Raw genomic sequence first — 14,670 nt, 5'->3', positions numbered from 1 at the left:
GTCTCCATGCGTTAATGTGTAACACACATTAGAAAAGTCTAACAGCAATGCTTTCCAGACCTCTCCCCCTGCAGCAACCACCAAGCATACCATCAGCTACTAGCTACTAATTTGGAGCACACTTGGTCAGTTGCCCAGGGTATGTACAGATCTTTCTTTCATGAAGGCTGAACACAGGTAGAACTCAGCATCCCACCTCTTTTTCCTTCAAAAACTCACCAATATCTCCAAGGTGGACAAGGCAGTGCTGGCAGATGTAAGAGCAGGAGCTAGATTGCGGCTTCACTATGGCGCTGGTGTGCGTCTGTTTATTGCTAATGATTCCCAGCTGGGAAGACTTTACACGACATGGCAAGTCTACATTAAAAACTGTGCACAATTCCTGTAATAACTAGAAAAACAGGTCTAGTTTAGTAGCAGCTAGAGACAGTAATCAGAACAGTACTGAAACAACAAACAAAACTAGCAGGTCATCACTTGGAGGCATGGATTAGCTAAACATATTTGAAATGAACAAGCATAGGTTACTGAAAGTGAGACTTTAAATTACATTCTCCATATGGAAGTCATTGAGCTCCATGCTGCATTATTCTGCCCAGAACCATGAAGAGAAGTTTTACTTCTCTTCTGTAAGAAAGAGCTGTGCATCCCAAACCACTAAGCAACTCAATTGCCACGATACTTCAATTACTAAGTATGCATCAGTGGAGACTGACTATCAGAGGTCTTGCTGCCCTGTTTTGTTTTGGTTTTTTTGTTATTTTTTAGGGGTTTGTGGTTTTTTTTTTTTAGCAGACCACTCTTAAGAGGAGCAGAATCTTTTTTTATACCTAGATGAAGTGACAACATTCTCTGAAAATAAGAGAAAGGAATGCCACTCATCCTCTGAGGAAGCTTTTTCCAACATAAGAAACAGCACTACCCTGGCTTAGACTTTAGAGAGAAGCCAGAACAAAACCAAGACTGTGGGCAATGCAAGGAAATAGCAGCCAACAGTTCAGTGGCTGAGTTGTCAGTAAATATTTGTGCTAAGCTAACAGTGAGACTCTTTCAAAGAACAAGGCATCAGCTACTTCATCAAATATCTCAAAAGCTGATTGAAGGAAAACCTGAACTTTGCCATTCTAATTAGTGCTTTTGAAGTTTTTCCTAATGGACTCCAGCAAATACTCTGGAAAGTAACAGTAACCATGTAGCGATGAAAAGTGGCTGTTCTACTGTGTTCAGGGTTAAAAATGCAAGTAAGAATTGACAGACTTTCTCCCAGCTGGGAACATACTCAGTCTCCAAATAAAACAGACCTGCAGCAGGGTTCCACTTCCAGATAAAGGCATATAGAAAGCCCAGGGCTGACAGAGATGCACACTCTGTCAATGGCTAAACATGCAATGCGGTGCTTTTGCTTGCTGCAGAAAAAGGTTTGTGTTACACCTCCCTCCCCCTTTTGCTCTGTCTTTTATACAGTAGATAAAAATCCCCAAACAAGAGGAATCTCACAGGTGAAAGCTGGATAAAAGAGAAAAACTTGACATCTTCCAACATGCTGAATTAGGAGAATTCATGCTCTCTTTCAAAGATGTCATTTACATAGGCCTCACAGTTAGAGAGCAGGTATCTTGCCTGAGCAAGATCTTTATAGACTAAAAATGGGACAATTAACATCACAGCAAACAGAAGGACAACCCCGTCTGAGGTGTCATACACAAGAGCAGCAAAATTCCCTGGATACACTGCAGGGAAGAACAAGGCTTTTGCAAGACAAACTGTGTAGATGATAGAAAACCCTTGGCAACCATACCACAGCCTGTCACACTGGCTGCTTCAAACAAGAAGCTTTCCAAAAAACAATGCCCAAGGGAAGAAGGGGGGGAAGATAATCACACAGATTCTGGAAAAAAACCTGAGATTGCCTTGCAGACGTTCAGAATCAAACCAGGAACCGATAAAGTAAGAATGACCTACTGTGCATGTTGTAACCTGAAGACGGTGCAAACTAGCCACAATAGAAAGTCTAGTCAGACCACTACTTGAGATAGAGGATTCAGCAGTGACAATGTTGCTGAAACACACACCAAATGAGGGGAAAAGAGGGAAGAAAGGCAAGTTAACTTTAAGGCCATTATCACACACTGACTCTTACTGTCCATAATCTATAAGCTGAAATCTAACATTGCAAAGAGAGTATGGGCAAAACACTGGCAGCAAGGAATAAATACAGGAATCACACTCCTTTTGCAATTAACTGAAAATCTCGCAGCAGAAACTTAGCTCAAGAGCACTCACCAATACAGCTTTGCTTAAGGGGAAGAAAACCTCCTGTAACTGAAGTTAGCAATTCTAAATAATTGTTGACAATAAAGTAGAATTAAGACTGAAGATGTGCTTGTAAGCCTGGGAGTCTTGATCAAAAAAACAGCAAGGCATTATGTGTTGCAAAGGCTACATAGTACTCTTGGGGACAACCACCCTACTTAAATGCACAACCGTGGTGGGCACTAAGGTAGGTATTATTCAGAAAAAACATGTATTCAAATACGTATGTAGTATGTACATAGACAGTTCTTGGAAAACATTAACTCAATGCTCACCATCAGCGTTAGGAGTTACAAGAAAGAGACGCAGAACAAAGCACAAAACATTAAGGCATCACACACATCCTCAGTGCATCTGCATTTTGGATTCTGGACATTTGTTCTTGAATAACTGGAGCCAAGAACAAAACTGATTATCTTTGCTTATTCTTTGCTATATAGGGGAAGTCTCACATTTTTCAAAATGAAAAGGAATTATGACAATGGGCCACAAATTCATGCATAGTAATGAGAAGGTGAATGGGAATTTTTAGAGAAATGGCAGAAAAAAGAACTTAAAGTACAATGAAATCATCGGTTAACATGTTTGTTGGGGTTTTCTCATGTCATTGTTTCTCTTAGACATTACAACTAAAATACAGAATTCTTCACCACAGATCACTGCAGAGACCAGGGTAAATGGCTTCAAAAGGGACTGGAGAGTCAATGAAGGCTAGACCTCCTAATAGCTAGATGATTCAGATACAAACTAGCTCAAGGCGGCAACAAGTGTACAGCCAGAAAGCAAGAGACTAAAGCAAGGAAGTATCTATCATTCCACATCTTCCTGCTGCGTAATGCTCACTCTGAGCAGTCACAGCAGAGTGCTGTAAGAGACAAAATATGGGGCTAAATGGACCTTTGATCTTACCCAAAGATGTGGGTTTTAGGCTTTAAAGCAGATTCTATGGAAGAGAACTTAAATTGTTGCGATGTTTTTATGGGGCACCAAAACAACTACCAGATTCGCAGAAGTCTGAGATCAACTAGAGGCTGCTGCTGATCAAAAGCACATCCCCAGCTTTGTAGACATGTTCTACTGAGAGCATCGGTGTTAGCAAGGTACACTGCTTGATCCAGAACAGCAACAGTTTCCTACACTAAGGGAAAAGAACAGATTTTACCCACCTAAAACCAATCCTCCCACCCTTCCTCAAAGAGATGAATACTAGTTCTTCATGCTGGTATGAGATCAGAGCTCATCTCTCATGAGCAGTTGCTGGAGCAGCACAGGAGATCTGACAGCCGAAGCTTTGTACAGGACCCATACATAAGCAGTATAAGGCTGAAGCACAGTTGCTTCCAGACTATGCAAAAATACCACAGCCAACATATTTTTTGCAACTCACCTGTGTGTAGAAGCCACTAGCTGCCTCTAAGAACAGAGAGAGGTTCGCCTGAACTTCGCTCCGATTTGGATTTGCTCTATTTTTCGCTTGACCCTGTAGCGTCGTGATCTGATTTTTAAAGGCATGATTCCAACTGAAAACAAAAGAAGTGTTTTCCTTTTTTACTTTGGAAGTGCCTTATGCAGATAGCATAAGCAATAGGAAAGAACTGTTTAATTACATAGCATCAGACATGAAAATGAATGATATTCAAATTCAGGCAGCATTCAGATTAGAAATAATGTTAAATATGGAAGAATTACATTTCCCCACCTCTCATAACTAGAGAAACCGATCCTAATATTGTACAGCTAACACCATTAATATTTGCTTGTAATTGTTTTGCTTTAGGCAGCATAGCTCTCTTCTGAAAACAGGATGTAGGGTATAGAAATTTGAGTTACTCCAGCATCTGGAGGCATGAACAGCACAACTCAGCCAGCCTACTCATCTTACTTCCCTCAGAGCGCCAGAAGAACCACGTTTCTCAACTAAACCTTTTACAACCTATGTCTGCATCTTAAATAACAGGGAATGGACTTAGGGCACAGAGAAAACCCAGCAGGATCCTTCCCGGATTCCCCCGATGCCATGAGCACCCCCGTAAATTTCTCTCCTGATATTTCTCCCTCTGCCCAGCCCTACCTCAGAGGGCTTAAAGTGAGGGTCGTCTGCTAGACCTTGCTCAAAGCTCCAGGTGATTGCATCAGGCAAATTCCCTCCTTTCTGGAAACTCCAAACTTCAGCCCTTTCCCTGACAGCATAGAAGACTGATGTTTCTTAGCTCTCTCCCTCCCATCTGGCTCACCAAACCCCACTCCTGCATGACATGGCTGCTCCTAATTGCCAGAGGTAAAATACTAACCTGTTGAATGCTCTTCATCAATTCTGCAGTGCATCCTCATGTTTCACCCACAGCACAGCTCTCATTTTAAAGGAAATAAGACAACCACTTCATAGGATACAATCGCTTTTCTGGAAGTCTCAGGGTTTACTGCTCATCAGCTCAGATTACATATATACATAAGAATTTATTGAGATACTTACAGGTCCTGCTCCACTTTTTTATCTAAAGCATATTCCAAATCGGTCACTAGCATTTTCTGATATAAGTCCTGTAGAGCCTGTCTGGACGTCCAGACTTCTGCTGGACCCAGCTTCGAATCTGAGCAACAAAAAACAAAGACACAACAGTTTTTGTAATACTCAAACTTACGAGTTATTCCAACTGATTTTTTTACTCACCTACCAAAGGAAAGAATACAGTACAGTGTAAGATATCCAATGCCAAACACCCGCTTTTATCACAGATTCATCAGAACAGTGAAATACAAGAACTACAGAGGGACTGAGGATTAACTGACCACTGATTAACTGATCAGTCTCCCAGAACACCAGAACTAGACATGAGAAAAGTCAGCAGCTGGCAAGTTAAAACAAAAACAAAACAGACAGGAGGAGGTGATTCTCCAGAAGTCATTAAGCTGCAGAACTTCTTGCCACTGGACAAATTTAGAAAAATTTCCAGAGTAGACTGAAAAAATCCGCATAAAAGAAATCCATCAAGGGATGCTAAACAGGACAGTCCCTGGAGCTAGCGCTGTTGGTATTTAGGAGAACACTGTGGGCAAGTACTACTGCATGCTTGCCATTTTCTAACTCTTTGGTAGCCATCTGCTTTCCATCACTGAGGGTGAATGCAAACACTGCTCCCTGCTATCACAAGTTACAGAATCCAATTTCCCATGCCTTGTAACTCTCACCTGAGCTGGGGTTGCGAGAGCACAAGGGATGGGCCTCACCCTAGGGAAACCATTCTGCTGGTGGTGCAGCCACTCCTGCTAGGTTAGATGGATCCAGGCAGTTACAGTGTTCCTACGGGGACTACATCAACTGCTACGTGTACTACACCAAGGTGGGAAGCATGGCTGAGCGTAGGTTCATTATGCGAGCTGCTTGTACTGTGCGGCTGATATGTTAATATAAACCATTTATATTTTCCATAAATACATACAGCTTTAAACACAGCTTGTAGCATTTCATAGCATCTATGGGTTGCACTTTCATAACACACATGGTAGCATTCAGACCAACATTTCCGTCACCCGGCTTTCTCAAAACCAGCCAGATCCTTTCCCCATTGCTAAACCCAAGTACAGCAGTTCCTGTGACAGGTTGGACAGCAGTTGCTTTCTCTTCCCCAAAGGGAGAACACTGTGGGAAAGGACTAAGGGCATGATCTCCACCTCCAAATGCTCTAAAGCACCCAAAGTCAACTTTAAAAATATATGTATTCTAGGTACAGGAAAGAGAGGCACACTTGTTAAAATACTATTTATTTATATACAGAGGACAAACCTTTAACATAACATCACACGCTTTCCAGAGAATTCTTAGGAACAATAAGCATAAGGAACACACAAAAGGAAAACAAAACCAGGAATCAAGTATTAGCAGCTAGATCAACTGTATAATAAAGGCAATTACCTGTCATGTCAGCCTTCAGGACTTCTGCCTGCCTGTAAGAAAGCAATAAAACAATAAATTAGAAATGATCAAAATAATTGAACCATGCTAAAGCACATGCATGCAACAATGAGTAGAGAAAGTAGGGCCAGCTCCGTAGAGGCTGCCTACAACCTACGGTTTATCCCACACAGTATGGATTTGAGCTACTGTTGTTTAACAGTATGAGTTCTTCTAATTCACACCACAACAAAAGTCAGCCGTTCACTTTTCCCTGCTTAGCTTAAGCCTCTGTCAGAAAAAATACAAACTAAAACCCCTTACACTGTATTTTAAGCTTTACCTGGCAGCAGTGTCTTGCCAACATTAGTGATACCTGCTTACCTGTAACTGGGAATTTGATATCAACTTTAAGTTGTCACACGTGAAATGCAGTAGCCAACACAGAGCAAAGCAAACTCCCAGTGGTGCCTATCAGCATGTTGTTATAGCCCTCCTGCCCCTCCATGCTGCACTAGCATTCCTTAAGGAGAGGTGATAAAAATGGCTTCCCCAACTACCTCTCTTCCTTGCACTGCCTCCCTAAAGTCATGGTTTGATCAGGTTTTCAAGAAAAAACCCAACATACAGAACATACAGAAAGAATGGCAACTACAGGTGACCAACTACCACTCCTTTGCTGAACATCCTCTGCAAATCCACACTGCTGGTGGAGGCTGGCAAACAGTTTCTCAAATAAAGGAACACTGGGACACAGTCCTCATTAAATAAATACTTATGAATGGTCATCAATGGCTAGATGGAGCAGGCAATCGAGATGCCACGGTTCAACGCTGTCAGCAGTACATAAAACTTCACGGGGCAGCACTGCTGTCCTGTCTGACCAACGCAGAATTAACACAGGGCAGGCAGAGGCAGAAGGGACACAAGTCTGCCTGGTTTGGCTGGGTTTTGGTGGAACATTTTGCTTTCCTTTTGCTACACTCAAATGTTTACATGTATTTGCAAAGAGTGCAAGCTTTCCACACCAGTCATAGAATCCTCCTAGCATACGAAATACCCACTTCCACCTGCCTCCCTCAGCAAAAAAACTAGATGGAAGTCACACCATGACTAACATGAAAGTCAGATGCCAGCTTGGGAAAGAATGGAGAGCCAGGAGAAAGCACCACCTAATCCCTAAAGACGCTTCAGAAATAAGCATATACTCTCTTGCCAAAGTGAAGTTGTGGTAACTGTAAAAATAGTTTTTCAGGTTGTTCTGGGTTCTACCTACTGGCCACAAATTATAGGGAAGGTTTTGGCATCCACATCAGGATTAAAAAGATATCATAATAGTTCCAGTGCTTCACTAGGAAGATGTATATCGGTAAGTCCCTTCACAAAATTTCTATTTATTGAATGCAAGAATTATCTGTAGCAACTCACCATAGTCACCACAGTGTACCATCCAAGAAGCAAAGGGATGCTCCAAGGGCTTTAATTAAGAATATTTTAACTGGTGCCAGAAGTAAATCTCTATGTTCCTCACCTGCTTCAGAAATTTAATCTATTTAAGATAACTTTTTTTAGTTTATTTCTTTCAAGAAGGTGTTAATACATTTTTTCAACTCCTAATAACAGGGTACACTGGAAAGAGAGATAACCTATTACTACTGATGGAACAAGCAAGGAAAATTTTAGGTATCGTGTCATGAGAAAGCCCAAGAAACATTTCTGCCTCGTCCACGTGGAGGTAATGAAAGGCGCCTCAGCAACGCCCTCCCCATCGCTGCAGCTAGCAGCATGGGAAAGAGCAGATCTTTTCCCCCACACAGCTAAGAAGAGCCAACAAAGGATGGCAATCTCCTCTGCATGCTGCGCCTCGGGAGCCTCTGCGACGCTGACCTGCAAGTCTAGTCAAGCACAAAGCTGAGCAAATTCTGCAGTGCCATGACTTGGCAGCTAGAAATGCCACTGCTCAGAAGGAAAAGCTGACTTGCTCAGGTGCAGAAGTCTCTCTTTTTTGAACGGCCAGCCAAGTTAATGCAGTTTGGCTCACACTTTAAACACCTGCCAGTTGTGCAAACTTTTTCTTTGAGCTGAGAACATGATCTGTGTTGCCAAAGCCATGAATCCTACTGAGAGGCTCAGCCCGAGGGGGACACACAGCACTGCTCCAGCAAACACGAGCCCAAAATTCTCCTCCAGGCAAAAAGGTTCTGCCCTTTTAAAGCCAAGAACTGCTCCTCTGAAAATTACTTGTGCAGAACTACCATCCACTATGTTAAGTACTAATCTTTTAAGGGGGAAATACAAACAGCACCATTGTAAAAGCTTTCTTTTCATGAAGTTTTGACCAGCTGTTTCCTGGAGCCTCAACCCCTACATCAGTGCAACTGCTGGCAGATGCTCTGTAAATGCATAGCCCTAAAAATATTGCTGGACCTGAACTTTTACCAAAAAGACTTTTTTTTTTTTAGAACACCTTTTTTCGAAGACAATACTAATGGGCTTACAGAACAAGAGCTTTAGCACCAATCTCTTCACTAGCCATAAAGCAAACTGCCTTTTATATTTTATAAGCTTGCAACAAGCTACACTAAGGGGATTATCACTACAATTTTTAATAAAATGTATAGAAGTTATTTCAATACTTCCTAGAGGCCAAAGGAATTAAAGTAGGTCTAACATTAGCATGCTCTGTTTCCACCTAAAACCAACTTTTATTTAAAACAGCTGCATATACCATGGCTAAGCCAGGATGAGAGAGGGCAGCCTGGATACCAAACCTGTTCTGCATCAGTGGCAAAATATTAGCACCTCAAGAGAAATGATGCATTGCCTGTTCCTTGAACAGACTTTACTGAAGAGCCTTTGCTGGTGCTCAGAGACTCCTAGTGGGCACAAATCGGAGTTCACTGATAACAGCAAGAGTTTCTGACAGGGCAAATGGCTCCTTATATTGTCAAGCACCTTTTAGCAAGCCTTTTTGTCCATATATTTTCTTGCACCACCTCATATTGAATTTGCATTAGAATGACTCATTCTGGTGCAAAAATACATTGCCTGCCAGCGAACTTGGTACAACCTGCTTACACGTTTTAGCATTTCGAGAATATTCTCAAGTACCTCCTTGCCCAGTTGGCCTCAGCAGTTCAGTCTTCAAGTCAAGTTTCCCGGAGTTCGTGGGTCCAAAGCCAAATAAGCACAAACTGTAGCTCAAAAATTGTATTTCAAGTACCTCTGTTAGATGATATATCATCTTGATATATTGTTATAGCTATTCTTTATAATTTCCTAACCAAATATAAATTCAGCCCATGCTTTAGTTCAACTCAAAACTCAAATACAAAAGCCTTCCACTCAATTCAGAGATAGTTTGACAGCAAAAGGAATTTTCATTTTATTCAAATACTTGAAAAGTTTCAAAACTTTAAAAGACAGTAGTCAGGACTTTCTTCTGAAGTTCTGAAGGCATAACATATATTAAAATTTAAGTAGCCACAGATGGCAAAGGAAACTTTTCTTCTCTTAAGAACCTGGCAGTATATGAAGTCCAGTTTTGCTGTAACTCAGGGGAACTCAAGACACTATGTTTAGCCTGAAATGAACCACCGGATTTAGCAAAGGAAGACAAGACAGACGCATTTCGTTTTTCCATTTTCAAGTTTTTACCATTCTTGATCAATTAAGTTTTCCCTAAGCAGAAAAAGAAAACAAGTTGTTCCCCTTAAGCTGGTAAACACTACAGAGAGGAAACCCCACAAATATAGAGATGTCTCTCCCATACACATTTTCAAATGTTTAAACCGTCACATTGAGAGGCTGAAAGGTATATCAAAAGATGATGTAGTCCCACTTACACTTTTACACTAGGACAAGGTTGCTTAATTTGCTCTTAAAATGCTACAAAAAAGGTCATATAACCTCCCTTGTTAACTATTCTGTTGCTCAGTGATAGACCAGAAGTGTTTTCTGAAATGTCAACTTAAGGGCCCTCTGCTGCAAACCAAGTCCTCCCCACAGCACACCCAGCTGCCACGCGGAGCTACTGATCACCGCCTTTGTACAACAGCCACTTGGAAAACCACGGACTTAAATGCATACTCTGAACCATCAGTTCTCTCTTGTAAGCTAAAATGTCAACCTTCATAAATTAAGTTTTCCAATCCTCTTATTGCCACCTGACTTCAAACTCCATTCATGTATCACTAAACAAAAGGATCTGTTTTACTGTTGCCCCCAAAACAGCTCATCTCTGTTTCAATATATGTTCTTCAGTTCTGTTATAATTCAAAGCATGCATAATAACAAATTTTCAGTTCTGCATACACCACACTGCATCTCTAAGAGAGCAATATCAGTTCTACAGAAGCAGTTTTGCTAACAAGCTTCATTATTAAGCACAGAAAAGCAAATAAAATTAAGCCCAAGTTTTCAAAGCGGCAGTCTTGTGTTACCCAGCTAACACCTACTTATTTCTGAAAGTTCAACTGGTCAAAGTCAAGCTTCACTTACACCACACTCCTCTCGTTTACACGGTGAGGATGAGCCAGGCAAGATCTGCTATAGCATGACAAGTCCTACAAAAAAACGTGGAAAAACCCTGACCTCATAAAAGAAAAAAAAAAAAAAAAAAAAAAAAAAACCACACCACTGAACACAATGCTCTGCTTTCCACCATGGCTAAAGGGGAACTCCACTCAGTTTTCCCCTGAAGCATCAGCAGCTGTATCACTTCCCTTAACAAATCTCAGTTACACAAACCCCCTGATAAGGAATTGAGGATTTTCAGTACTAAAATGGGTAATGAGTCCAGGCAGCTGGGCATATAAAAGCAATCGGAATCCAATCGCTTGTTCTATGAATAATCTACAAACTAACAACCATATTAAATGGTCAGGTTTCACTCCAAGCAGGAATTCATATTCCTGCACTTCTGCTCCCCAGAGGTACATGCAGAAATTGTACCGCAATGAAAAGTGCCCACAGCCTAGCGAGCTTTAGCAGGAGGCGACTGATCCAAGGCTCATCAAGGGCACTGCCAGAAAGTCTTCCTTCTTCTGAAAGGGAATAAGAACATATAGAATAGAACATATATAGAATAAATGTAGGAAATCCCTGATTTTAGGTAGGGAAGGTAAATTTTATTAATGCTAGCATGCTAAAAAAAAGTCAAATACACTCAACACACTTAAGTTATTATTTTTTAATCACTCCAGTAAGTGGCAAGGCTCACACTCAGAAGAAACTCCAAAGCAACACCCAGCAACTACTATTTTAGATTTTCCTCAAAATAATAGTTAACTTGAACAAAAATTTATAATGGTTTAATACCCCAGCGGGGTTTTTGTTTGTTTGTATTAAAGTACACTTGTGCTGATTCAGGGCAGGGGAAAGCCATAGAAAACACTAACCGCATGGGCACTGAATAGTCTACAGCAGATTTAGGGGAGAGTTGGGTTGCTCAGAAGCGCCTGATTTTGAAACATATAGAAATAACTGACTTCCCTGAACTATCTTGTAGACAGCAACTGTATCACTAACTACCACCTGTCAAAGGGAAATATTTTTATATCAATCTTAGGATTATGTGCAAACCTAGATTTTTACACATGAATAACAATAGCAGGGAACTTACAGATAAACTTCATCTTTGATATTTCCTTCACCTATTAATTCAACATCACCTGAATATAACAGGCTTCAGACTGCAGCTCCAGTTAACAGCCTGACACATCTTTTCTTGAAAGTGTGACTGGATGGAGTCAGGATTTTGCTGCAGTAGAGGGAGTCTGATATAGATTTCACTTATTTATTTGTGTACAGACTTTACCTACTCACTTGTGCATCAGATATGTACTGTTTAACAACTTTTTTAAAGCAGCTTTACTTTTATGGAACAAGTTCTTAATGTTCCAAACTTGCAAGTGTTGCCACCTAATTTAAATGACCGTAGTTTTCATAAAGTGCTGGAATCACTTGCTTCGGGAGCAGGCAGGTTTTGGTGATGTCAGCTCTTACTGACATAGCAAGAGATCTTCAGGCTATGAGTCATTGAGTTAAATGCTCCATGTGCCTTTTACACTGAAAGGACAGTCTTCACAGACATGGCAATGAAAACCACCTTCAACAGTACCACCTTATTGTCAATTTTATGTGCTAACTAGTTTAAAGCTTATTATTCCTGTTACAGGCAGCTGAAGTCAGGGTACAGCTAATTTCTTTGACCGGTGGCTTTATCAGATTATAGCTGTAGATCAAAGCCACGCAAACAATTAATTCAGCATCAGTGTAACTGTGCAAGTAGAAAAACCACCTCTGCAAGTAGATGCTAAAGCAAGGCAATCAACACCTGAATCCAAACCTTCTACATAAGGAATCCTGCTCTATCGCCTTCTTGTTCCCACCTCAGCTGAGAGGGATGGTGAGAAATGGGGACACAGAACAGGATTTTTTTTTTTAATGCCATCTTCCCCCTTTCTCCTAGTCCAGGCTCTATTAGAAGCAAGTCATAATAATCATCCTCAAAAAGCAACCACCAAAAGCAACTCTTTCCACATTTGATCAGAACTGACAATCCTCCTCCCTGGATAAGAGTGAAAAGCACCCTTGCAGTCAGCTTCATTCAAACTCATTTTTTTCCTCCAGCTTCATGGAAGTCAGTTCCTTTGTCTCAAGATTTGAAAAAAAGACGTCCCCAACAGGTAAAAGTTACCCTAAGGGAAGTTTATATGTGCTTACTCTCCAATTTAATCTACAGGGAGGGAAATACAAGTCTCCTACCCTGCTCAGGCTTCTAGCGTTCAACTGTCTCCACTGAAGTCTCCGCTGTCCCTCTCATTACAGCCTAGAGCTCACATCAAGGACAGGAGCGAGTCTGAGCCTTGTTAGAAAAGCAGCGCTGCAAACATGAGTTAAACGCCTCAGAAATGGGATCTGGTCTGTAGGTAGTCGTTCAGGATCAGCAACATGCCTGTGCCTATTCCACAGAGTTCTAAAATTTAAGTCAGAAGAGTTACCTGCAAACTAAATACCCAACAATCTATATTTTTCAATTCAAACAAAAATAGCTTGGAATAAATGTACAGTATTAAGACTAGACCAGGAAAGCTCAGCTGTGTTTTCCATAGTTGCTGGTTTGTAAAGATATTTTTAAAATACTGACTATGCTGTTCTTTAACTTTCCATCTTGACCTATTAGTTATCTGGAATTTTACTGGAGCCATAAGGGAGAAAACTAATCTCTAAATGGATGTTGCCCATGAAAGAAAAGCACAAGAATTCCAGTTACTTTGTTTACTTCCCAGGAGCTGACAGCATAGCTCCCCAGCTGACAGTGTTTTCAGTACAGAAAAATCAAGAGCAAGTTACCAAATGATTAAAAACAATTTAATAACCATAAAAAAGGCGTGCTCAGGAAAGAATGAGCAGATACTTAGTATGTGTGGCACTTCAAGACATGGGTATCTTTTAATATTTTAAAGAATACCTTTAAATGAAAGTTTCTGATAGGAAACAGTCAACAGATGAATACACTTATGGAATACTCCATTTCCTTGTCAGCATCCATACAGTAAGACATTTACTGCATTGGCTGACAACATATCAGCTTTGCAGTTGACCTGAGAACAACTCAATGGCAAAATGTTTAACACAGAATACATAATCTGTCTGTGTATCTCCTTAAACTTTACACTATCCATCAGCCAAGCTAGTTTTTAAAAACTAAAGCAATCTTAAAGGTGTGAAGGCACAAAAACTTCTTCAAGATTGCCTGACAATCCATTCAAACACTGACAGCCCACTCCCTTAAAAATATGCAGATTTTGGAGAGAAAAAACCACAAAGCTCTGCTTCCTCACTACCCACAATAGGGAACTTTTGGTAAGCACACAGAAGGTTTATTAGTTCTTATGACTACGGTGCTAAGCGGGATGAGAGAGGTTTGCACCTGAACTACCTTATTTCCCATGGTAATTCCAAAAAGGTTTTGAGACTGAGCAAGGAAAAGCAACGGAATTACTTTCTGAACAAAAAACAGAACAAAAAACCCCAACAAATTATGCCCTTGTAATATTACTATCTTTTGCTCTTTCAAATCCACCCCGATTAGAGAGCACACAATATCAGGTTTCAGTTGTGATAAATACATAGTAACACCAGTACTCATTTGTTATATTACAGTTCCTGACTTGGTAAAATCTTTACTTGTGTTAAGAGCTGGAAACTGCAGGCAATAGATGTTAAAATAAGTGAACACTATTTAACTTCTTTTAACAGCTTTTGCATTATGAAAACCATGTCCAAAATTACAGAAAATGCAGAAATCGGAGCATCGAGATCAGCTTCAGATGGATATCATCAAATCAGTTTCAGAAAGTTGTGCTACTTAAGTCAGCCTTGCAGAAGCCAGATCAGCTAAGGTCAGGCAGCAGACGCCAACCCTCCCTGGACATTGTACGAGATCTCCCAGGCAAACG

At 40.7% G+C, this 14,670-nt stretch overlaps 1 protein-coding gene across 7 annotated transcripts in view; it reads right to left on the bottom strand.

The window, feature by feature from the left end:
- SMG7 (SMG7 nonsense mediated mRNA decay factor) overlaps positions 1-14,670 on the bottom strand; it is a 55,077-nt gene that overhangs the window by 26,776 nt on the left and 13,631 nt on the right. For all 7 annotated transcript variants that reach the window (XM_082313117.1, XM_082313112.1, XM_082313116.1 and 4 more), the window contains 4 exons: positions 6,227-6,258; positions 4,787-4,904; positions 3,701-3,833; positions 220-391 (listed from right to left, as the gene is read on the bottom strand). In XM_082313117.1, the coding sequence (XP_082169243.1) occupies positions 220-391; positions 3,701-3,833; positions 4,787-4,904; positions 6,227-6,258 (455 nt within the window). The remainder of the gene's footprint in view (positions 1-219; positions 392-3,700; positions 3,834-4,786; positions 4,905-6,226; positions 6,259-14,670) is intronic.

This window comes from Platalea leucorodia, assembly GCF_965183815.1.
Source record: "Platalea leucorodia genome assembly, chromosome: 5".
Taxonomy (NCBI): Eukaryota; Metazoa; Chordata; class Aves; order Pelecaniformes; family Threskiornithidae; genus Platalea; species Platalea leucorodia.
Note: the sequence above shows the minus strand (reverse complement) of the source record. Positions and strands in the feature narration are given on the sequence as shown.